At 35.4% G+C, this 24,763-nt stretch overlaps 1 protein-coding gene across 7 annotated transcripts in view; it reads right to left on the bottom strand.

Annotated features, from left to right (window-relative positions):
• Nucleotides 1–24,763, bottom strand: part of LOC149772983 (PDZ and LIM domain protein 7-like) — a 130,508-nt gene that overhangs the window by 96,694 nt on the left and 9,051 nt on the right. For 6 of the 7 annotated variants that reach the window (XR_016417515.1, XM_089946998.1, XM_089946997.1 and 3 more), the window contains exons 2-3: nt 22,637–22,788; nt 5,771–5,809 (exon numbers count right to left, since the gene is read on the bottom strand). Coding sequence is in view for 6 of the 7 variants with exons in the window: in XM_089946998.1 (XP_089803124.1) it covers nt 5,771–5,809; nt 22,637–22,788 (191 nt within the window). In the remaining variant the exon portion in view is untranslated. The remainder of the gene's footprint in view (nt 1–5,770; nt 5,810–22,636; nt 22,789–24,763) is intronic. The other variant, XM_089946999.1, reaches the window with a different exon arrangement.

Genomic DNA, 24,763 nt, shown 5'->3' on the forward strand with positions numbered 1-24,763 from the left:
ACTTTGGTGTTAATAATACAGTAGTACCAAATTTCAGTCTTTCTTGTTAATACTACAGCAGTACCTAATTTCAGACTTTGGTATTGATGCTACAGTATACTAAATTTCAGTCTTTGGTATTGACACTACAATAGTACCAAATTTCAGACTTTTGGTGTTAATTCCACAGTATACTAAATTTCAGACTTTGGTTTTGATACTACAGTATACTAAATTTCAGACTTTGGTGTTAATACTACAGTATACTAAATTTCAGACTTTGGTATTGATACTACAGTAGTACCAAATTTCAGACTTTGGTATTGATACTACAGTAGTACCAAATTTCAGACTTTTGGTGTTAATTCCACAGTATACTAAATTTCAGACTTTGGTGTTGATACTACAGTATACTAAATTTCAGACTTTGGTGTTAATACTACAGCATACTAAATTTCAGACTTTGGTGTTAATTCCACAGTATACTTAATTTCAGACTTTGGTGTTGACACTACAGTATACTAAATTTCAGACTTTGGTGTTGATACTACAGTATACTAAATTTCAGACTTTGGTGTTAATACTACAGTATACTAAATTTCAGACTTTGGTGTTGATACTACAGCAGTACCATTACAATCAATCTTTTATAACATGATGGCATGCTGACAAAAAAAAGTAGGTGCAGTATCACTTTCACCACAAATCAGTTTTAAGCATTAGATGTCAAAGTAAAATATTCATATAAAATTTGCCATCTGGAATAAATGCAAGAACTGTCATAAATTATTTCTACAATCTAAATTTCAGCAACTTTAACATTGGTAACTTTTGTATATAAAGATGGCTGGTTTCATATACCAAAGTAAGATCTCTTGCATGTCAATAAACATGATTTTCAAGGAGACCACCATGGCGCACCAACTAGACAGTTACCATAAGATGTCTTCTGGTGAAAACCCCACGTCTATAGGACTTTCCTTTTAAGATGAGCAGCAATAAGATGGCTGCCATGGTGGCTATATTTGAGGTCAAGTCAAAACCATTTTCATTCAGAACCAGCTAGATACCATACCTAGCCTTGTAGTGAAAACCCTGTGTAGAACTCTGATTTTCTGTTTAGAAGAAGTAAATACCAAAACTTTCAAGATGGCTGACAAGTTGGCCATACTGTGTGCCAAATCACGACATTTTCATTTAGGACCAATTAGGCATCATCTGCTGAAAACCAATGTCTATATGACTTTCCATCAAAAAGAAGTACTGACAACAAGATTTTCATTATAGCTGCTGTGATGATCATAGTGGATATCATATACAGAGATGCTTCCAGGATTTTATCGGATGGTGTGGGGGCTTAGCTCCCTCCTTGACACAAACAATGGGGAAGTAGAGAAATAAAATAGTGTGGGTAGGCTCACCAGTTCATTATGTACCCAACACTTAAATATATCTTTTTCTTCATGCTATACTCTCCTTTAGTTTCAATGGAAAGCAAGTCCTCTTCTTGTTTTATATGCATTATCCTGTTGACTGTTAAATCCAAGCTTAATATGTTCCTTATCTGTGTATGAATAGCATTCTGCACTGAAAACCCCAATTCACAATCTACTGTCTGAAGGGGCATATGCATGGTTAGCTAAGCTAACTTCAACAAGATGCAAAACTGTTCTTTATGGTTAGTTTGTAGAATTCCATGTTTCACAGGTACTGTAACATGGGTATCGGCTCCAAAATGCATCATATGATCTGGTGAATCGGCATGTCACAAGAATTGATGTCCTAAAGTTCAGATTATTATTTCTAACATAAAATTATATTTTGTCCCAATATTTCCAGAAATATTACATAAGTCCTGACTCGGCGTTGTGTTGCACTGATATGTCATGTAACAGTAGATATTAATGAAACTTTACAACAAAATTTTGGATACTTTCTTGGTAATGTATTTAATCCAGTTTCAAACATTATTTTAGAATTATTGTCCTCCATTTGGATACTGGCGTCCATATGGATACTGGCCTCCATTTGGATATTGGTCTTCATATGGATACTGGCTTCCATTTGGACATTGGTCTCCATCTGGATACTGGCCTCCGTTTGGATACTGTCCTCCATTTGAATATTGGTCTCCGTCTGGATTCTGGCCTCCATTTGGTAAGAAGCTCTATGTCATCCTTCACTTCATTCTGCCATTCACATTGCACATTCATGCTAGCACAAACTTGAAGTTAAAAAGAATCAGTAAACTTCTGCCCGGCCATTCAATATAATCACACCTTTGGAAAATGGACTATGGCAGCCATACTGGATGTCAGATTAGCACCAGTTGCATTTAGGACCAACTAAACATCACAAGTCTTTCAGTGAAAACGCATTGTTGATATGACTATCTATTTATGATGAGTAGCAATGAGTTTCAAGATGGCAGCTTTGGGGTCACTATTAGACATTTGAATAGTACCATTTTCATTTAGGACAACTCAGACATCACATGAAGTTTTCTTGTGAAAACCCCATGTCAATGACTTTCTGTTCAGGAGGAATAGCAAAGTAACAAGATTTTCAAGATGCCTGTCATGGTAACTGTAATGGGCATCAGATAGGTATTATTTTCATTCAGGACCAATTAGGCATTATAAGGAGTCTTTATGAAAACCCATGCTGATATGATCATCTACTAAAAAGCAATGGCAAAAACAAGGTCTTCTAGTTGGGCACTGCGACAGCCATCGTTCATGTTCACGAAGCACTACTGTCATCTAGGACTAACTAACCCATGGGATAAATATGGGTGTAAAGTTGTATGGCAATCCTCAAAGGTGCTTAGGAGAAGCAGCGGTAACAAACTTGTGCTATTGGAAAAACAGATTGATGGAAAAGACTGGCAATGGACATTCAACAAAGACAAAAGTCTATCGCATAGGGTCTTCTGGTCTATGACCAGCATATATAAATAAAACAGTCATCAAAAGTAGAATCAAGACGTGAGTTGTAATGAATCCACATGATGATTGGAACCATGGAGTAAGAACATCCATCATAACTACATGTATATATTACTGGTGAAACGATATGCCTCTGTCATGTAATACATAAGCCATGATACACAGACAAAACTGCAAACGTGTTTTCTTCTCAATCAGCAGAAAGAAGGGGCTTGATATGGTATAGGGATACGTTAAGGGTTTGATATGGTATAGGAATATGTTACGGGTTTGATAATAGGTATATACTAAGGGTTTGATATGGTATAGGGATAAGTTATGGGTTTGATATAGTACAGGGATAAGTTATGGGTCTGATATGGTATAGGGATATGTTAAGGGTATAATACTGTTTAGGGATACATTAAGGGGTCTGATATGGTATAAGGGATACGTTAAGGGTTTGATATGGTATTGGGATACATTAAGGGTTTTGATATGGTATACGGATATGTTAAGGGTTTGATATAGTATAGGGATACGTTAAGGGGTTTGATATGGTATAGGGATAAATTAAGGGGTTTGATATGGCATAGGGATACGTTAAGGGGTTTGATATGGTATAGGATACGTTAAGGGGTTTGATATGGCATAGGGATACATTAAGAGGTTTGATATGGTATAGGGATACGTTAATGGGTTTGATATGGTATAGGGATATGTTATGGGGTTTGACATATTGGGATATATTAAGGCCATCAGGTCTCAACATATTCAAAAGCCATATTAAATAAGTTCTTTCCCACGACTCTGTACAAAACATAAATGCATGTTTTGAATAAATTTATTACAAAATTACCCTCTTTATTACACTATCTAAATATTTTTAGTTTTGCTGTATGAATAAAATTCAAAACGAGCTGGAATTTATAAAAGTTCGAATCTGGGTGTGTGATACAGAAAAACGGACTGAACAAGCAGTACTGAATGCCAGATAAAGCATGCAAGAGTAAATAGGTATGTAATAAATTATAATCCATGAAAATAGTGGAGAGGCAAAGACTAATAATTATTCATTGCTTTTGAAGACTGAAAAAAACAACTTTTATAAGGTAAATACTGAATTGATTCTCCACCTTTAGTACTGATACAGCAAATTAATTAACTGTTTCAACCAAAGTACATATGGTGTTCATTATCTCTAATGGGAAAGACTCCCTAATTGTCCTAACAAAACTTGTACTGTAATGAAATGTAAAATGAATTACAGTTTGTCAGTTAGTGAATATGATAATTTTGTAAATACAAATTCCTCTCTATAAATAATGAATACAATGAGTTACTTGTAATAATGAGACAAGTACAGCATCAGACAAAATGATGCCAATGGCTGTGTATCCATGAGTCTAATTTTACAAACTGTCAACAACAATCAGTTATTACCTACCCCAACCCTTTCTCTTGATAACTACTTAAAGCTATGTATTTGGATTAGGGCCAATATGGAGGTGGTGAGGAATCTGGCTATCATCAGGTTAAGCTAGTTGTGTCTGACAATCTGTGGCTCACTGCCATCTAATGAAGGTAAAGTACATGTAGATATCTTGAAAACCCTCCCACCCTCTACACAACTCAGTTGTATAAAATCAATTACATGATAACCCTCCCCCTCGATACACTCAAATATATAAAATCATTCACATGATATCCCACCACCTCCATAATACTTCCTCTCCATACACTCAATTGTATATAGTCATTCACATGTCTGGTCCAATTGCAGACAGACAGCAAAGTTACAAGCAGAATTTTGGGACACAAAGATAACTTTCTATTTTGATACTATGCTATCTATGGATCCCAAACTCAGAAATAATTAAGGAATATTGGCTGTTTTTTAAATAAAATCATTCATGCTAATAAAAACAAAAAACAACGTAACAACTAGAAAATATCTAAGGCTAAGACATCCAAAAAACAGTTGCCATAATATTACCTTCTGCAATAAAAGAAATGGCATAACTTTCCACATAGATGAAGTTCATGCAACTAATTACACAAGAACATGACACATTAATGACTGGCTACACTGGTAATTAGCAAACTATTAGTTGAACAAATTGAACAACAACTGACAACAATGCTGTATCTTGCAAACTCTTAGGACAACAAGATTCTGCTTGTGAAAAGTTTAACACCAAGTTGACATTAAAGAAATGTGAAAACTGGAAGATTACATTTACTATAGGCCAAGATGCCGACTCCAACTGATCAATAAACATACTCACCGATCAAGGCAGAATTATACCCTACATTATCTTACCTAAAAATATCTGCATCTGTTGTTTTGATTAAAGTAATGATGGTAAAGTGTATCGTGATACACACTTACAGCAAAATAAACATCTTTTAAACTTCTTGACAAGTCTTGCTTAACAGTCTAATAATAGATATATAAATTCAGGATTGGTAAACACCAAACAGATAATACACAAAACACAACACTCTTTTTACACTCATGTTCAGAAAATTTTGATGCTATATAATTAAATAAAGTTTAAATTCTCTTCATTTTTTCAGCCAAATTAGTGAATAAGCATAATACATGAAAACCCAATTAGAAGGTTAATTACTACTTGATAATTTACAAAACAACTATCAAAATATCTCTTATTAAATATTCTGTCAGTAACTACTTTCTTATGCAACCCAAGTCTTGATGTTTCCATTTATACCCTCCATAAATATGAAACCTTCATTTAAATATCTGAGAAAACTTGAAAAAAGGGAAAAGAAACAAATTGAAAGCAGAATCTAGTTTTGTCCTAAGAGTTCATCCATTATGAAGTCTCTTTTGTACTTACCCAATGGTACCATTTATCGCCCTCTTCTTCTCTCTTATTCTTTAATTATACAATGGAACAGTTTTCATTGTGGGACAAGGAAAAGATTAAAAACAAAGTATGACCTACTAAACAGAATTTCATCACATAGTGTACAATATCACAGCCTACCTATTATTTCAAATACACAATAAACCAGTAATAGAAAGAATTTATGGACTAATATTGGGACTTTAAAAGGTAACTTTCTTTACTTTGTCAAGTCTTGATTACTGAGAATGTAATATATCTGACTGAAAATTTACAATTGTTACATTATTATTATTGATTTAATTACAAACCCACTCAATATACATGTATACATCTGAGTAAACTTACCCTCTGTATACTTCCTGTACATCTACTATGTACAAGGCCAAACAATTATGAAGTTTTCAGATGTATTCATGTCGAAACTTGCTTTTGGATACAGTAGTGAGGAAAAAATTATGATGCAATTAAATGAAAATCATTTATGATGGAAATCAAATTATAGGATTTGATGTCACCCTCACCATTTTATTAAAATTACTGGAGTGTAGTTTGTAAAACAATGTAACAGTTGAAAATGGCAATATTTGTCAGTGAGTAAAGGGAAATACCATTTATGATGCTAAATACTAAAAAAATGTGGTCCAACATTCTGGGTCCATAACTATACTAAATGATCATATAGGAAGCTGAGTAATACAATCTGGCTCAAGTTATCAACATAGAACAACAATAGCCCATGGGTCCCACAATTTGGGACCACAACTCCACCAAATAATGATGCAGAATGAATGTTGAAAAATTAAAATTTGACAAGCTGTCATCAACATGAAGATGCAATCCAAATGCACTTGAAATCCAATAGGAATTAATGGAATTATTGTGCAAAAAGGAAATGGAGGAAGTCCAAAATCAGGACCCATAACTCTGCAAAAAGATAATACTGCATGCTAAACATGTATCTTAGTATAGTTTGGTTTTCATACTAATCCATAAATCACAAAATAAACTGCATATTTTAAAATGATTGTTTCATTTATGATAAAAGTTTAGCTGATATTTCCATACATGCTGCTTAATGTCAGTAGCGTCTGTTAAGTATTTAAAGCTGACCTCTGACATATTTCCAGTGATCTGCATTACAAGAGTGGCAACTTGAAAGCTACGCCTTTTCTGTATAATTGTTACATATATGTAACTGTAAATTTCTAAACCGCATTAATTTTTTGGGATTTTCTAGGAGAATTAGTTATGTTTTAATACATGCCCAAACTCACTACATCGGTAATAGTGGAAGAAGGGGTTGTGGTAGGGGAGGTAATTACAATTACTAGTCTTCATCAATTACTAAATGATGCACCTTTAAGCTGTTAATATAATCTCGCCATCCTGTGTCATGAGAATACAGAATATGTCAGTCTCTTTTGCCATGGTACTATGGGTCAGCTATTCAAAAACAACTTGAAGTTCCATGGTATTATACTTCGGCTATACAAAACAACTGATCACTTTCTGCCATGGTATTATGTTTCAGCTATTCAAAACAACTGATCACTTTCTGCCATGGTATTATGGGCCAGCTATTCAAAACAACTGGTCTCTTTTTGCAATAGTATGATGTGTCAGCTATTTAAAACAACTGGTCACTTTCTGCCAGAGTATTATGTGTCAACTTTTGAAAACAACTTGTCCAGGTTACAGGGTATTATGTGTCAGCTATTCAAAACAACTTGTCAAAGTTCCAGGGTATTATGCATCAGCTATTCAAAACAACTTGTCCAAGTTCCAGGGTATTATATGTCAGCTACTGAAAACAACTTGTGACATTTTGCCATGGTACAATCTGATTAAAATCAATCTTCACTGTCCTTTGTGAAGATCTGACAATGACTGCTTAAGGGGTCATGATGTGGTGACCAATGAATTAGCCAACTGAAATGCAGCTTTAATTTTTTTAAAAAGTGAACATAGCTGCCAACCCTCCATGCTCACAAATAGTGAAAATAAAGATAAAAATTAGTGAATTTTGACATGAATTCGTGAAGCGATCTTCGAGTGCAGAAATATATGTCAGAACAAATGTTTAGCATTGGTCTCCAGCTAATAAAGGTAGACTGTGTTCAACAAAACACTGCTTCAGCATTGGTAGCTTGCAGGTCTTCTGTTGAGAGCTGAAATCTGCTGCGAGTTCTTAATTTTTACAACCTCTACGTGTTTTTTACTATCAATGTGCTTCCTCACATCGTCTCTGCCACCATGCCCAATGTTAAACTTTGTGGTACACTGCGTGCAAAAATCATGATGTATATCAGTGTTTGATGGCAGAATGCGTGGCCAATTTTTGGTATATTCCAAACTAAACTTCACTTTTTGTGCAACACATTTCTTTTTCCTTGTTGGTGAAGACATTTTCAAAATGCGGTGCCAAATGGTAATTCAAGTCAGTGTTTGCAGCACATGCGCATAGCAAAATTCCAGTTAGGCCCCAGTTTCTCTCAAAGTCATTTGCAAAACTACTTTTATGCACATAGTTTAAAATACACTAAAATGCCTGCTACCGGGCCAACTGTACCAATCAGCTATAGTTCCACTAATATCGCAACTAACAGTACCTGACCATTTCGGCAATTGCCGATATAAGGACTAGCGCTTAACAGGAAATCGATTATTTTATTAAAGATTTTAAATAAATGAGAATTAGGGAATTCGTGATTTTTTGGCATGTGGCATGAATTCATGAATCACTGAAAAAGTCATGAAATTCATGCCAAAATCATGAGGGTTGGCAGCTATTAGTGAATCACATCGTTTGGCAAACACTGATGCTCTTCAGCAACACTGTTCAGTCTCTCAAACGCAAAGATATAAGACTTCATCTGACTGGCTAATAAAATTAGCGACTAAAGTAATAATTTAGGTCACCAGAACAGGCTCCCTAAGTGATCACTGTCAGACCTTCATGTAGGACAGTGGAGATATGATTTTAATCAGATGGTACCATAGTATTATGTGTCAGCTATTCAAAACAACTGGTCACTATTTGCCAAGGTTTTATGTCAGCTATTCAAAACAATTGGCTTAAGTGCCTGATACAAAGCACACAAGAAAACCAGCGCAGGCAAACAGCTATTACATCAGTGTTTATACATGGTGAAACAACATATTAATATATACTGGTATATATGGGTACACATCCATATAAAAATTTGCATCAGTGTAAGTGTTTTGTATTAGTATTTCCAGCCTATAGTTAAGAAGTCATACATGTCGTGTATGCGCATTTACTCATCTTAAATTTAATAAAAATTGTTATTTTAAAATTTAATATGAATTTTGTTTAAGGAAGTCTATTCAATAGTGATTATTGAATGCTCTGCACCTTAACTGTCATCAAGAAATGAGCATGTTGAATCTGATCATCACAATACAGGGTAGTATGAACTTGTTTATATATGTGTAACTTTCATTGTGACATCGCAATATGCATCATTCAATCTGGATTGTACTGGATCACACATTGAGGCTGATCTTGTCCAAAAATGTCCACATACCTTAACACTGATTAAACAAGTATGAAGTGTACAGAAAATAAAAACAAAATTTGTTATGAAGACACTGTCTATCCTTCTCACCTGTATGCAATACAATGACTGTGTACCTACATATCACACCTTAAGAGCACATGGTTTTATCTAAGTGCTGAGGGTGTTGATAGCCAAGGAAGCTACAGTATAGTATATAATGTTAAATGTCAACTCTTGTAGATAATGGGGGTGGGGTGGGGTGGGGGGCAACCACCAGCATAATGATCAGGATGAATTGCATTATCCCCCCTTGGTTCTAGCCCATGCAGTAGTGATGATCTAAATGAATAACTGACTTCCAGGAACCATAACAACACCAGGAAGAGCAACCCTTGGTTATCAGTTAGATCTGCTAGGCTGTGGTGTAAAATGGAATCCAACTTTGCCAACTGACCCCATACTGACTGCCATAATTAGATGGTTAGAACTTGTAGATCAAATTCCACACTGTTAAATGGAAATAGACACCTACACATCATCTTTACAAAATGTCACTGCAGATCTATGTTTACAGAGTCTGACCCAGGCTTTACCCAGTAAATGTATGTACATTATGTTGTATCACTGACCATACAGAATATAAAGTAGGTATATATCCAGTAAACATACATACATTATGTTGCAACACTTAGCATATAGAATATACAGTAGGTATATGACATACTCTCTTAAATGTTCATCAGAATGTTAAAGCAAAATACAGACATTTAAGTGCCATTAACAACCTAGTGAGGAAAAAAAAAACAATCAATAGAGAATATTGGTTGTTGATTGGTTGGTTGGCTTTTAACAGCACCTTCAGCAGTTTGAGACATCATGCCAAGAAAATGGAACATACAGCAAGTGACTTGCAAGGACACAAAAGGTAGTTGACCTAGATTATCCTGTATGGGTCTTGAACCAAATCCCTTGTATTACAAATCCTATTCTCTACCAACTCAGGTTTAAAATGCATGCACATGTGGAAAAGTTCTGTACGGTAATACACATGTCAAGCAGAATCAGCACAGGTAAAGGAAAGCAAGAACAAAGCTAAAAATAATTCACGTACTGTTTCTGACTCTTGCCAGTTCCAAACACATAAGATAATCAGAACAGATTTCTTCACTGCCAGCATGGGAAAATTGCTGATGGCAGCACAATTCAGCTACAAAATTTGCAGCCTAATGATCTTCCCAGTGATAGTATTCAGAATCTTTACTGCATTGGGTATTAAATCTGAAATACCTTGACTTATCAAACACAAGTACAATGCACTGTTTTGGCCTGGAGCATACAGAAATTTCAGGCAAGGCTGCATAATTACTAAAAATTACTTTGGCACACACGTTTTGATGAAAAATACAGATATGCTACCAGAAAAAAACAACTGGAAATACATTTTAACCCTTCTAGCCAATTGATGTTCAGTCATCAGATGACTGTTGTTACCTACTGACTATACAGCCTACAGATCCCTATCATCAACAATACACAGTATCCTAATGGTTTCAAATGTACTGTTTTGAATAAATGGTATCACAGATAAAGATAGATACAATGTAGGTAGATTGGTCAGTTAATGACTGTGTGGAGATGGTTTTGCTATTTTGGGTTTAACACCAATGAGGAGGAAACCTAGAAACCCAGCTACTGGCAAACTTTCTCATATACCCACATAGGCAGAGCCATAGTTGAACCTACGGGAATAGACATGAAATGGCCATGACTGTTCAAGGTGAGACCACTCAGCCACCTGAGGCCCCTGACTGCAGCGAGATAAGATAAGGTTAATGTTGTAAGATGATTAATACAGGAATGTAGTTTTAGGACAATCAGGGAGCAAATGATGTAAGCATAATTTTCAATAGACAAAGAAGAGAGTTCCATGTAACACCAATGCCTTGCCTTCTTCATCTTCAGCATACAACTTTTCATCTGGTCCCAATAAGTGAATTCCCAGACAGATGACAGTACTTTTAGGGTTGGGTTATGTGCAGTTTCTAAGGCATGAGCTAAGTGCAAGTCTTCACAGTGTAAGACAAGACCCAAAAATAGATGCTGGCTGCACAAGTGATGTGGATGTTTTAGGTGTATATACAGTTACAGGGAGAAGATCTCAATGGTTTCTAAGTTAAGTCCCAGGAACTGAGCTCTAAAGGATGTTTGTGACAAGAAGCAGGAACTGAGCTCTAAAGGGTGTATTACAAAATGGCAGGAACTGAGGTCTAAAGGATGGGGGTGTGAGACAAGAAGCTAGAACTGAGCTCTAAAGGTGGGGGTGTAACAACAAGCAGAGACTGAGCTGTAAAGGGTATGTTTGACACCAAACAGGAACTGAGCTCTAAATAGTATGCATGTCAAACACAGGAAATGAGCTTAGAATGGTGTTTCACAACAAGCAAACTAAATATGATTACCTCAAAAAATGGAAGGACTTTATTGATATATATATATATATATATATATATATATATATATATATATATATATATATATATATAAAAGACACTTTATGGTTAATGGGTGGGACATTGAACAATTTCTATTTCTGAATGAGTGGGATAGTTGCATGGTTGCTAATGTTTCCAAGTTATGAACGAGGGCTTGTCTCCAAAGGGTATTGGAACATAACATTGTATACTGATAATGACAAGATTTCTTATTCAAAATCTAAAGTTTAACGTCAGTTACATTTGGATATATGAAGACATTAAGACTAGGTATTATGTAAAGTTTTCCTATCCACATTCATCTACTCTTTAATTTCATTCCAGTCCAAATCGAGATGTCAGTCCAAATGGAGATGTACAAAGTCAATACCTATGGCATCAAGATCAGGAATTATGTTAAGTTTCCCATCCACATTCCTTTTCTACAATTCTATCCCAGTCTATATATAGATGTGTGAAGACAGTATATTGGCAGGAACATCCACATTCCTTTTTGGCACATACATTTTCTGTCCAGTCCACATGTAGCTCTGTGAAGACAGGACACTATCAGGAAGATACGCATTCCTTTTCTGCACATAAATTCCCATTCCAGACAACATATGTATTTCCATGAGAAAAACTGAATGCATCATGAGAAGCAAGCACCACCAATGTCGCAAACTAGAACAAAACTGAATACAATTTTAGAACAATAATGATACTTTAGTGTACAGTAGTTGTATGACCCTAGAACCCGACCATGTTATAAACTAAACCATGTTATAACCATCCAAGTCAGTTAGCTGAAGAAAATGATGCATTTACCTAAAAAATGGCTGAGGAGGGGGAGAATAAAAGTGGGCGCAAAAATATGTGCTTTTCATTAACTGAATACAAACTTAGTCTGAAAAACACATGTATATTGACAACTTAGATTTGTGTAGTACAATCTGTAATTTCTAAAGTACTGTACTTGTATAGAATAAATCCATGAATTCGCATATAGATCGCATGTTATAAACTTCATGTATGACTCACATCCCATTAGAAAACACAAATAACACATATTTATTAAATAAATGGGAGTCCTCGTCTTGATCTGTATCCAATTGTCACTTAACAATTCACTACAATTGTTGCCAGCAGCACATGGCTTTAGGAGTTTACTACATGTACATGTACTTAAATTGGCCTAGATTTTGGTCAGCTGGAGACATTATCATCCAACCGAGGATATCCAGGGAATGAGGTTAATGATAGGGAAATGGAAACTTAAAAAGTTTACTAAACATCTTTGCAAGACACCCCATCATCAATAAACCTGATGGCCACATATATATGGTTTCAGAAGATTGGAAATTTAATTTCGTTAGTAGCTAACTTAAGCATAATTTTTTCCTGCAAAAATGAAACTTTCATGGCACAATAAACATTTTCCAGTCACTTTGGAAAATGAAACAATTTATCAGATTCCATTGCTTTTATTTAAGTTTGGGACTGACTTCCTTTGATGAAAGGTTATTTGTTTTTATTGAAGATTGTAGTTGGCTTTCTTTAATGAAGGGTGCATATCAAGTTACCATTAAAGGACAACTTTGGAGGACCAAACATATGTCTTTTTCTTATAACTGAAGAATTTTTTGTTTTTAATTAGTATTTTTATAGAACAATTGGTGCTTTAAAGGTGACCCGTTTTCTCTGAAGTTTCACCAAATGTTTTCTTTCTTCTGGGTACATTTTAAAAACAAAAGGAATTTGTTGTCCTTTGGTCACAGCTCACAAGTTTATTAGTTCTCTCATTATTTCAGCACAACATCTGTAATAACCTCTAACAATACAAATATGATGCCTTGGAAGCATGGCTTTCTTGATGCAAATTTTATTTGCAATTTGGGTTTATATGCCATTTCAAATGTATTTTGTGTACAATTTGGGTTTATATGCCATTTCAAATGTATTTTGTGTACAATTTGGGTTTATGTGCCATTTCAAATGTATTTTGTGTACAATTTGGGTTTATATGCCATCTCAAATGTATTTTGTGTACAATTTGGGTTTATATGCCATCTCAAATGTATTTTGTGTACAATTTGGGTTTATATGCCATCTCAAATGTATTTTGTGTACAATTTCAACCAAACATGTCATATGCTTTATATATGTTCACTCAGATGGTAGAGAGCATATCCTGACAGCACTTCTGTACACCATCATACTCAAATGATTGTCTGCATTACTAAAAAGTATATTTACACTGACAGTTCTCTACATGAGTACACAAGTAATATGATGGTAGAGGCCAGTAATGACAGCACTTCACTGACATGTACTATGATGGTAGAGGCCAGTTACTGACAGCACTTCATTAACATGTACTACGATGGTAGAGGCCAGTTAATGACAGCACTTCACTGACATGTACTATGATGGTAGAGGCCAGTAATGACAGCACTTCACTGACATGTACTATGATGGTAGAGGCCAGTTAATGACAGCACTTCATTAACATGTACTACGATGGTAGAGGCCAGTTAATGACAGCACTTCACTGACATGTACTATGATGGTAGAGGCCAGTTAATGACAGCACTTCATTGACATTCTATATTTACCATGTGAGGATTTGAGTGGCTTTCCTCCCCCATGCCATCATCATCATCGTTATTATTATCATCATTATTATTATCATCCAATTAGCGAAACATCACTGATGTTACATGAAGCTTAAGCAGGCCTTGAGACCACACATACAGAAAGGTATATCAAACTTGATTTGAGTCTCAGATTCAGCTAATGTGGGTATGTGAGAAAGCTTGCCAGTAGCTTCTTGTGGGTCAGTGGTTCTTTCTGGGATTTTCCCGGGTTCTTCCTCCACCGTTAATACTGGCCACCATGTATGGCCTATCGTATGCTGAAAAATGGCGTTAAACCCTACAACAACAACAAACTTAATTTATTTTACATCAGTTAGACTGTAAATCCTGACAACTTACAAGTATATTTCTATTCTAACATCACACCCACATTATGTGCTTAACATTATTATATTGATAAATGTTAAGATACTCAGTCTCATTCTAATAGGCACATATTTGTCCAACAAAGTAAAAAAAAGTATCCCATTACTTGTATGTATGTACATAACAGAAGAGTTAGATCCCTTTATTATGTTTGCATCTCAACATTAAAGAGGTCTACTGAGCAACATTACCATCTTATGTGGTGTTTTCTAATTATATTGGATCCATTTGTATTTATATGCAGTGATTTTACTAATATATTTGTTGGTTTCATTATTATTTCTGGTTGCTTTGACATTATATGCAATAGTGTCATTTCAAACAGATTCAAAAGAGGCAAAGCATTTAGACTCCATTTTATAGTCTTTGAGGCACTTACTTCGTTTGTATGATGGATGAGTAGATTGGAAAAATGACTGCCAGATTAAAGTTTGAAAGATGCATTGGAAGAGATGAGGCCTTGGGATGCTCCGATTTTCAGCAAAAAGAATTGATGCAGAAATGGTTTTTGGACTGTCCAATGCTGAATGAGCCAGTAAGGGAATCGTAACTATTGGTGATCATATCTGACTGATGGAAAGGCTGCAGTTACAGCAAGATTTTAAAATTGCATTTTACTGACAATGAAGCTGTACCTCATACCATTCATTTGACTGCGCCAGGTGTAGCGTGAAGTGTCTTTGCTCTCAGCATCTCTTATTTTATTATGCTCTTCTCCTTTCCTGAAACATTATCAATATGACAACCACATTCTGAACTTTTATCATAAATGCACTGGATACTGGCTGTGAAGATTTTCAAGAAATATTAATTGTTAAAATAATTGTTTACTCCAATCTCTCAACATCAGCACTGAGCTACACGTGAGTTAATGAAATACTTATTTGTTTGCTGACTCTGATCCCTCCCCCCAACTCTGAACGTCATGTGCGATAGTACGTGAAGTCAAGGTCTAATAATACACTGATATCGAATGTCATCATATTTAGCACCATAGGCAGTAGCTAACATTCAAGACAATTTCTTGATGAAATAAGTTGATGTTAATTGAATTTTGAAAGTAGATGAGATTTAATTAAACAAACCTGCTTCACTCTGACAGGTTGACTTGATCAAAAACTAATGCACACTATACACAAAGTCACATGTCACTTTTGTTTGTAACACCCACTGAGATCATATCATACCTCAAGAGTTTACCAATAGTTTCTGGCATTATTCTCTCTGGAAAAATTACCCATATGATTACTAGTTCAAACTTTCAAGGATGCACTGCATTTTCCTTTTGTATCTTTCAAAAAACTTGTAAAAGTACAATTGTAAATTATGGAAGCACTTTAACACTGGTGTACATGTTAAGCTGTTTGCAACTATCATCAATGTCATCTTAATAACATCATATAATGAAATAAGCACTGTATATACTGATTAAACCATGGTACATAAAGATGTAAGTACCGCATATAAAGACACAACCACAGAAAACAGAGGAAAAGGACCGAATATATATTAAAAAAATGCACCAAATATAATGGAGACAGCACCATATATATTTGTGGAAACCACCATATACAGAAACAACACTAATGCATATAATGGCAAAACCACCGCATGTAATGTTAAAAGTACAGGATATATTAATGAAACCACCTCACATATTGATGAAAGCACCTCACATAATGATAAAACCACCTCATATATTGATGAAAGGACCTCACATAATGAAACCACCTCACATAATGATATAACCACCTCACATAATGATGAAACCACCTTACATAATGATATAACCACCTCACATAATGATGAAACCACCTCACATAATGATGAAACCACCTCACATAATGTAACCACCTCACATAATGATGAAACCACCTTACATAATGATATAACCACCTCACATAATGATGAAACCACCTCACATAATGATGAAACCACCTCACATAATGATGAAACCACCTCACATAATGATGTAACCACCTCACATAATGATATAACCACCTTACATAATGATATAACCACCTCACATAATGATGAAACCACCTCACATAATGATGAAACCACCTTACATAATGATATAACCACCTCACATAATGATATAACCACCTTACATAATGATATAACCACCTCACATAATGTTAAAACTACCACATACAATAAGCAAACCACAGCATGTAAAAAATAATCCATGCAATATAAGAAGGAACCAAATAAGACATTATTAATTATGTTGTTGTTGTTCTAGGGTTTAACGGCACTTTTCAGCACAAGATAGGCTATACATGGCGGCCAGTATAACTGGTGGAGGAAGAACCCTGGAAAACCCAGGGAAGAACCACCGACCCATGAGAAGCTACTGGCAGGCTTTCCCACATACCCATGCTAGCCGAGCCTTGAACTCAAACACACACAGACAGAGGTAAGATGGCACTGATCTGGAATGGTGAGTGCTTTAGACCATTCGACCACTTGGGGCCCCTATTAATTATGTTGTTGTTGTTGTTGTTGGGTTTAACGCCATTTTTCAGCACGATAGGCTATACATGGCGGCCAGTATTAATGGTGGAGGAAGAACCCGGAAAACCCCGGAAAGAACCACCAACCCACGAGAAGCTACTGGCAAGCTTTCTCACATGCCCACATTGGCTGAATCTTAGACTCGAACCGCCGCAGACAGAGGTGAGATGGCAGTGATCCGTAACGAAGAGCGCTTTAGACCACTCGGCCACTCGGGGCCCCTATTAATTATGTACTTCTGCGAGAGATATGCATATATAAATAAATATGCACTGCTTATAGTCTATAGGTACCTTTGCATTTTGTTTACTTTGAACACATCATACACTTTGCTTAGAGTCAAGTCAGAACTTCATGTAGCAGGGGTAAGGACCATAAAAAGACTACCAGTATTATTTTTTTAAAAATTGCTCAATGTTGCTCAGCATTTGTAGTGTAGACTTTCATTCAATTAACCTAGCACAGCTGGTAAAAAGTGAGTCACCTGCTACATTCATATGCTGCCATGAAATCAAATAGTTCAGATCACACCCTTATCCAAGCAAGGTACAGCACCTGTATAGTACCTACACACCCATCAACTGTATTACATGAGTCAACAAGTATAACACACAGCACAATGTCTTGCCAAAACAGACAGAAAACAATACAAAGATTATAGCATATAACGTAACCTGGTATCATATAGCAGCAAGCAACACCAGACCAGTCTGGAAACTTTGCAAAATCAAATACAGGTCTGGTCCACATTAACTTACTGTGTTCTTATTCAATGAGCTGACCTTTCATGCCATTTTATTAATCATATTGTAATTTGACTTTGACAACCATGGCAAATCCCCGTGTGCATTATTTCCCCACTCCAGACTGTGACCCTGGGCTTACAGGATTAAAGCCCAACATAAGTAACACGCCCATAACAATCCATAAAATATCGGAATCACCACACCTCTTGATTTTGTTAATATATGAAACTTTAACATTTATTTTCCCTTCCAAAACTTTGCAAAATTATCAAAGCCACATTCAGGATTTAAGCTGGAAGTGAAAATCCAGTCTTGTTATGACTATATTAAGGTTGACCTCATTAAATTTGAAGCTATTATGCAGATTTATAAGTTGCAGCTAATCTGGCAATCAGGAATGAACAGTAGGCCAAAATTTAATTATCACATAACCTTGCCATGATAACTCTCCAAGCATTCAGAGAATAACTTAATGAACTCCAGTTATCTTCTGCTAGGTTACACCATCACCTCTCGCTGATGATAATGATAGGCATATATACTTTTCTAATGTCTACATTCCTCTGACTACTTCTATAATTTTGCATTTACTCACTTTCTTCATATTATATTTACTAACTTTGGAGATGGGTGTGAAATAGGACATGCATAAGTATTTTGTATTGATAAATCAATCTTCTCTATACTTAATTTAAACAAATCCATACAAGATCCACTTTTATCAATCAAAATCTGCAAAATAACAGTGAAGGACTAAACAAAAATAAATTTTAATATGTAAATTCATTTACACAACCCCTCCCCCAAAAATAAATACTGGTAACAATTTGTTTCTTTTATTTATTTTATTAGTGTCAGTATGCATACAATCTAAGAGACTGATCACACTTCACAAACAGGTCGACATATTGGTCAATGGCAAACTGTGTCATTCAACATGGTTAACTTGTATCATCATACATCCTTCACAGTACAATATACCATACTTAATTTCACATAACCAACCTCTTTCTCGTAATGATAAAAAGTAATATGAAGTACATGAAATTTGTGGATAATGTTCACTGACATTGCTAATTTCTTAATAATAGAATTATGAAGGAGGTGAAATTTGTGGACAATGTTTATTCTAATATGCAATACTTGCTAATTTCTTAATAATAGAATTATGAAGGAGGTGAAATTTGTGGACAATGTTTATTCTAATATGCAATACCCAAAGTGTTGGTCAGCACCCTCTATAAGAAACACGGTGAACATTCTGAGATTTAAAGACCAATAACTCCTAAAATGCTTCAATCAATTGGGAGGAAATTTTACAGATATGATATAAAAAATGAACTCTATTAATTGGTTACATGTATATGTATTTTTTAAACATGATTGAAATTTTTCTCCAACAATTATGTTTAATCCTTGATGCTAATAGTAAAGAGGTTAGAAAAATATTGCAACTGGCCAGATCTGGCCTGTGACTTGGTTTTATCTGTTAACTTACATCTTAGGGTGTGGCTTTAAAAATCACTTATCCAGCCAGTGCCCTCCAGAAAGTTGCCCATGCCTGTACTAGTATATCCTTATGACCAGTTGGTGTCACATTTACATAACTATGCTCTAGCTCATTTTTATGATGAACCTGTCCTGCATTTACTATCATTTGACAGATGTATCTTTAGAGTTATCTGTCAACAAACTGAACAGTATCCTGTTATGCTTGATCAGTAGTGGAGAAACAAGCATCTAACTTTTCCTAGTGACAACTTCTGACCCAAGAAAATTGTGTCTGATATGAAATAAAACACTAGCTAGTAGTACTATGGAACTATGAAACTGCACACATACAAATAACTTGTTTACAAAGTTTTTGAAAATCCCCATGTCTTTCCTAATGTAGTGTATGTCATCAACTTTTCATCATTAACCTAACCTGCCTCATATACTAAACTGGCAACAATTTTGTAGATAAAATTAGTGACATATTCACACCGTGAAGAAAATCATACAAATCTCAACAATGGAGGGTAAACAATCGCAAGGAATTTTGGCTTAGAATCCTCTGTGTGAAAATAAAACATGATAGATGATAAAAACTTAATAAAACAAGTTTAGACTTATGACAAATGTATGGAAATTATCAAATTATTTTCTGTGAGAATCAATCATACCAGCACTGGAGGCAGGCAGATTTGTTGACACTTCCTAGCTCCATCCCAACATATATGGCTGGTTAGAACTTACAAGTGGCACCCTGTTTTTCCAAAAGTGTGTATTAGTGTGGGTTTCCCCTGTCCTCCCGTGTATCTGTAAGTTTTTGTGTGACAAAAACAATAATGCAAAATTATAAATTTTGTAGGGTTGCTTTGATTTTTTATTTATCAAATTTTTGAAGGTTTTTTTTATATCCCTTTAAGCATAGTTGATGTACTTTCTTCCCTATGTCCGGGCTGACAGTGGGCCTGATTTCCATCGACATTACTTAGGATTAGGGTTGTACTATTATCCCATAGGCAAGTTACAGCCATGGAACAAATTCCTTCCCTTACCCCTAGGCAGGTAGAGCATATACTCATATCACCTGTAATCACATAATATACAGGTAGATCTGGTGGGTCAATGGAGTAGAACAAAGCTGACCTTGACCTGTTGGTGCATTATGCAACACTAGGTCAGGGTCTATCGTGTTTACTGTTGGACTCTACTTACAACTGAGTACAGATGTTATCTTTAATAATTTCACACACGTCAGTAAAATACTGGCTTTGGTGATGCATTTAACATTACAATAACTTTCATACTGTCGTGATGGTACTGAAAACGAGGGGGGGAGGGATAATCAAAATCTTTTCTGCAAGAATTTGTAAATCTTAAGGAGAAAAATGTTACATAATTTTTGCGTGATTGTGGTTACAAAATTGACAAATGCTTAAAAGTTAAAATTAACTGCTTCAAAATAGCTAAATATATATATAAATATATAACGTGTATTCCTGGTGCACGAGACTTGCATTCTGTCAATGTTGAATGTTAGCCTTCTCTATATACAACAGAATTACTTCAGCAAAATGTGAAATATGTTACTTATTTGCATGGATTAGTTCAAAATGATTAAAACAGCATCCAAGACAGGTTGATACAATGCTTGGCAGATTCGAAACATGGATCCAAGACAGGTTGATACAATACCTGGCAGATAGGAAACATGGATCCAAGACAGGATGATACAATACCTGGCAGATAGGAAACATGGAGCCAAGACAGGTTGATACAATACCTGGCAGATAGGAAACATAACTGAAGACCTGAATCATTTGATGCTACTAGCTTGGAAAGTACATGTATTAAATCTTTCAGGAAAAAAAAATTGGCAATGTCATTGATATTCAAAGAGATCTCATGACCTACTTATGCCATCTTTGAATATTTATTCACCATATTTTCTTGAAGCATGCCATACATGGAGATAAGCATGGTATAAAACATGAAGATCCTTCATAGGTAATATTTACAAGTTTCTCTCCATCTTTCCACCTTGCATAATCACATTAAAAAAAAGACCCAAAATGAAAAAAAATACATGCAAAAAAGTCATACCAAAATGGAAAATGAGAAAGTGTCTGTAGCAGTAGAACAAAAGTAAACCTCAGCAAGGTAATATTTAATTTGTCTCATTCAGGAAATGGTAGAACATTAACCTCCATTCACAGTAGGGATCTCATTGAGATGGGATGGTATGAATTTAGCATACAGTTAAAGTCAAAATTCATTAATCGGCCACCTATGTGAAGAACTGAAATAAAACATTTGTTTTGCTCCACCAAATTTACTCTAAGTTTTCAGAGGGTCTATTGTTTTTCTTAATTTTACTTTTTAAAAAAAGTAAGCCACTGGCCCAGCACATGTGCACATTGTTTTATATAGGAAAATGAGCCACTGGCCCATCACATGTGCACATTGTTATGTATAAGAAAGTGAGCCACTGGCCCATCACATGTGCACATTGTTATGTATAAGAAAGTGAGCCACTGGCCCATCACATGTGCACATTGTTTTATATAAGAAAGTGAGCCACTGGCCCATCACATGTGCACATTGTTCTTCCAAGTTAGGGAGATTTCTGAGCATCATGTGTAATAAAGATGAAGCCAGACAAGCACCAAAACGAGTTGGCACTGATCTTTTGGCAGGACTTCATGTATCTCAGAAGATCTACAAAACTGTTTCCAATTTTTGTTGGAAGAAATAAAGTTTGCAAGCAGGTTGGTGAAGAAAATCCTTCTTTAATCAACATGAAGCAAAATGGTCTAAGATCTGAGCAATTTCAATCTTGACCAAATAACAACATATTCCACTTCATTTGATCAATGCTGGAACATTTAGAATACACTGCCACACTCCTGACTTGCTCAACCAATTAATGGTAGTCAAATTAATGGCAGTTAATGGAAAATATCACACAAAGGGTCAAACCCCACAATGGATGCAATATTATTCCTAATGCAAAATCACAAACCAGTTTTTTATGTGACATTTAATTTGAGAAGGGCTTTTGAAAATTCATTTTCAAAGTGAAATTTACCTTTGAAGTAGAAGATCCAATTTGTTTCCATAATGGACTATGGCATCCTGAGCATCCTTGTGTTTGAGCTGGTCACAGTCAACATTTCCAATCCGTTTGATAATGTCCCCCTGTTGTAGGCCACACTTTGCTGCCAGACTTCCTGGGGTCACCTGCAAACAGAAAATATTGAAAATATGTATTTTCATCTACATTTAGGACGAATGTTTCCACAGTACCCCTGCCACAAGTGGACTTGACACACTTGAGTAAATTTAAATACTGGAGACAAGTAACAAAGCTGACATAGTGACTACCAGAATTTCATAGTACCGGTATGTGAACTTTTATTTTTAATTGTTGCACTGAACTTTTCATCCTTGTTCCCCTGACAATCTAACAGAATTTTGTTTCCTTTTTCACACCTGTTTTTGACCATAGGCTATGATTTCATTTTGGCAATATCAGTGTTAGCGAATTGGGAGAAAAAAAAAACTTTCTGCCACAAGTTAACAAGGTTTTTGGAAATTGTTTTACAAATGGATATATTTGTAATTTATGTGTTGTGTGTGTGTATGTGTGTGATTTGGATTTTTAACATAGCTTTATCAAATTTTCAGTCATATCTCGTTGACATCTACAGTGTGGCAGTTTATAGTGATGCCTAGGACTGCAGCATCATGCCGCAGACATGTAGCATGATGTCCCATCCAGTCACATTATCCTGACACCAGGCCAACCAGTTCTAACACCAATCGTTTAATGCTGAGTGCCTAGTGAGGCAGCTGTTAGTTTGTAATTTATGGGCAATTTTGATGCACAAATAATCACAAACACAAAGCATCTTCAAATTTGGTGACATCATCAAAATTCACCCATTAACTCATTAACCAATGGAAATTTTTGTCATTTTCACCTGAAATGAGAGTAGGAAATGTTTTTTAGGGGTTACTTTTGAACACATCCAAATACATCTGCTTCCAAGAGATTTTCATTTAGCTGGATGCCTAGTTGTGTTGGAAACATTGTTTTTCATTGGCTATTTAATTTGCACATGTGCAGAAGGGTAAAAGTAGCAGTTCTTTTTCCTGTTTTTGATAAGTGGACACATCATTTTCATGCCCTGGTCAATTTTTTCTCAAATCCCCAACTTATACTCTTTGCAAAGGTTCTGTGTGTGGTTAAGATCAGTCTGCCTTAGATCTCAGGCCAAAAAGTCTAAAATCTGGACATAAAATCCAATTCCATCAACAGGTGAATTTTGGGTGCAAAAAATCTGGTCACAACAAGTACATTTCCCCCTCTGTAGCTTGTATTGCGAGTTGAAAGTCCAGATTATTTGGTATCATTGTAGAGCTACATCTGTCTACTGTTAGGTAATACCATGCATTTTGGTGTATATAAAATGACCTTGACACTACACAGCTCAAAAGTAGGTAACAATGTCATGATGCATAAACATGGCACCATAGGTTAATGAGTTGACTTGTCTCAAAATAACACTCATCATTAGGTCATGTTAATGTTTAAAGCTCGATTTGTCATAGAGAATATTATATGGCAGGACTGGAATTCAAGCAACAGTTGGAACTATAAATTACTGGGAAGAACAAACAAAGTTGCAGACTCAAAAGTTCACAATGATGTAATCTTACTATGACCTTTAAGACAATGGTCAAGTTATCGGACAGACTTGGAGAGTAAAGATTCATTGCCGTATCTCAAGGTAGCAGAACATATTTTTTTTATCAGTGATCTTGCCCTTGAGGATAAAGCCTTGACTGTTTTAGATGAGATGCCATCAAATTGGGATACTGAGTGTAGCATGGTCTATCACCATGCTCAAAACAATATTTTGATCAAATAAGGTACAAACAAAAGAAACCTGCCAGCTCGTGTTTTGAGGACTCAGCACAAGTTAATACCAACAGACACAGGTCCACAGGGTTAGTTAAATTTGTAACGTAGTTATTAGTGTTCCCATTTAAACAAAAAATGTGAATCATGCACTGAAAGAACTAGGCACACATAAAACATTGGTCTGACAAGTGCAGTTCATGTACTGAAATTGAAGTCCAGCCCATGTACTGAATGAAATCTATGTGCATCTGGATATTGGTGTTACTAAATTCCTTCTGACTTCTCACT

The sequence above is a fragment of the Sinohyriopsis cumingii genome, unplaced genomic scaffold (genome assembly GCF_028554795.1).
Source record: "Sinohyriopsis cumingii isolate HCF-2022 unplaced genomic scaffold, ASM2855479v2 utg000940l, whole genome shotgun sequence".
In the NCBI taxonomy this organism is placed as follows: Eukaryota; Metazoa; Mollusca; class Bivalvia; order Unionida; family Unionidae; genus Sinohyriopsis; species Sinohyriopsis cumingii.